Genomic DNA, 1245 nt, shown 5'->3' with positions numbered 1-1245 from the left:
TTAATTTTATTCATCAGTTTATTCATTTATCAAACTAAAGTTCCATTATTTATCTATTCCTAAACTACCTTCTGCTATGCTTTGTCACAAATAAAACATAAATGTTAACAGATGACTTTAAAAAAAATGTCACAGAGAACTATTTATACTTTTTTGTTTATATATATTATCACTTACTAATGACTGGCCAGGATAAAACAGATAAACTTAATATTTATAATGTTTCTCCAATCAGTACAATGCTTACCATTAAGTCTCTTCAATAGCTGATCCACAGGAACATGAAGAACTTCAATAAACTCTGTCAAAAAGAAAACATTTCTGACAAAAATGATTTCAAATAGGAAACTAACAACATAATAATTACAGGACATTAAATGCTTATATAAAAAACAATTTTTTGATATACTTAGCTTTAAAACCTTAGATTTTAGCCAATCAAAGAGAATTTTGTTATAAAACTCAGAATATTACAAATTGTTAACAGAAAAGTCCTAGAATCAAATTACTTTTACATGCAACAATCAGTAAGCCTAAGACATGTGGATGCTTGCAGTATATTTCTAAAAAATATGGGTAAGAAAAATATTTTTTTTTATGAGAATGGTTTGCTACTTACAAAATTGGAAAGTTACTGATGTTAAGGTGAAAAATATCATTAATGTTATTACTTGTAAGGAATAGGTGAGCTATGCTAAAACTTTCTCACCACAGGAAAAGTAAGCAAGAACTGCTCATGTGTAAAAATTAAATTAAATACACCATATTGGTCCTAAATTTGGTTTTTAAAAACAAGAGTAAACAAAATACATAAATTATGCCAAATCAATCTCAAGTAACAAAGAGACAGAAAAGTGCAGTCGAGGCAGTCAACTGTCAGTAATTTCCTTTGCGAGCCAATAAAAATTTAGATCATTCATGACATGAATTTGTGGCGTATTCATAGAATAATTATTGGTGAAAATCAGTTAGATTAAAAACCAGCATGTTTTGGTAACACTACATTCCAACAATGGCTTTTATGTCATGTTGCTTAGCAACCTAATATTGCCGTTAGTCTATGTACTGACAGTATAAAATGAAATGTATAAACAACAAAACAGGAAAAATATTTGTTTATTTCCTAATTTAGATTCTCCATTGTTTAAATAGGTTTGTTTTTCATTAACAGCGTTGGCAATATAACAGAAAATAGCTTAATTCAGAAACGATTTAAGTTTAAAATTGAATCAATATTATTACTTT

The 1245-nt window shown here is 27.6% G+C and overlaps 1 protein-coding gene across 2 annotated transcripts in view; it reads right to left on the bottom strand.

Annotated features, from left to right (window-relative positions):
- The window catches only part of LOC106467739 (ADP-sugar pyrophosphatase-like), a 35866-nt gene that overhangs the window by 10827 nt on the left and 23794 nt on the right, over positions 1 to 1245 (bottom strand). For both annotated transcript variants that reach the window (XM_013928115.2, XM_013928116.2), the window contains exon 10: positions 248 to 301. In XM_013928115.2, the coding sequence (XP_013783569.1) occupies positions 248 to 301 (54 nt within the window). The remainder of the gene's footprint in view (positions 1 to 247; positions 302 to 1245) is intronic.

This window comes from Limulus polyphemus, unplaced genomic scaffold, assembly GCF_000517525.1.
Source record: "Limulus polyphemus unplaced genomic scaffold, Limulus_polyphemus-2.1.2 Scaffold2724, whole genome shotgun sequence".
NCBI lineage: Eukaryota > Metazoa > Arthropoda > Merostomata > Xiphosura > Limulidae > Limulus > Limulus polyphemus.
The sequence above is the reverse complement of the archived record's forward strand: the minus strand, read 5'-3'. Positions and strand labels throughout refer to the sequence as shown.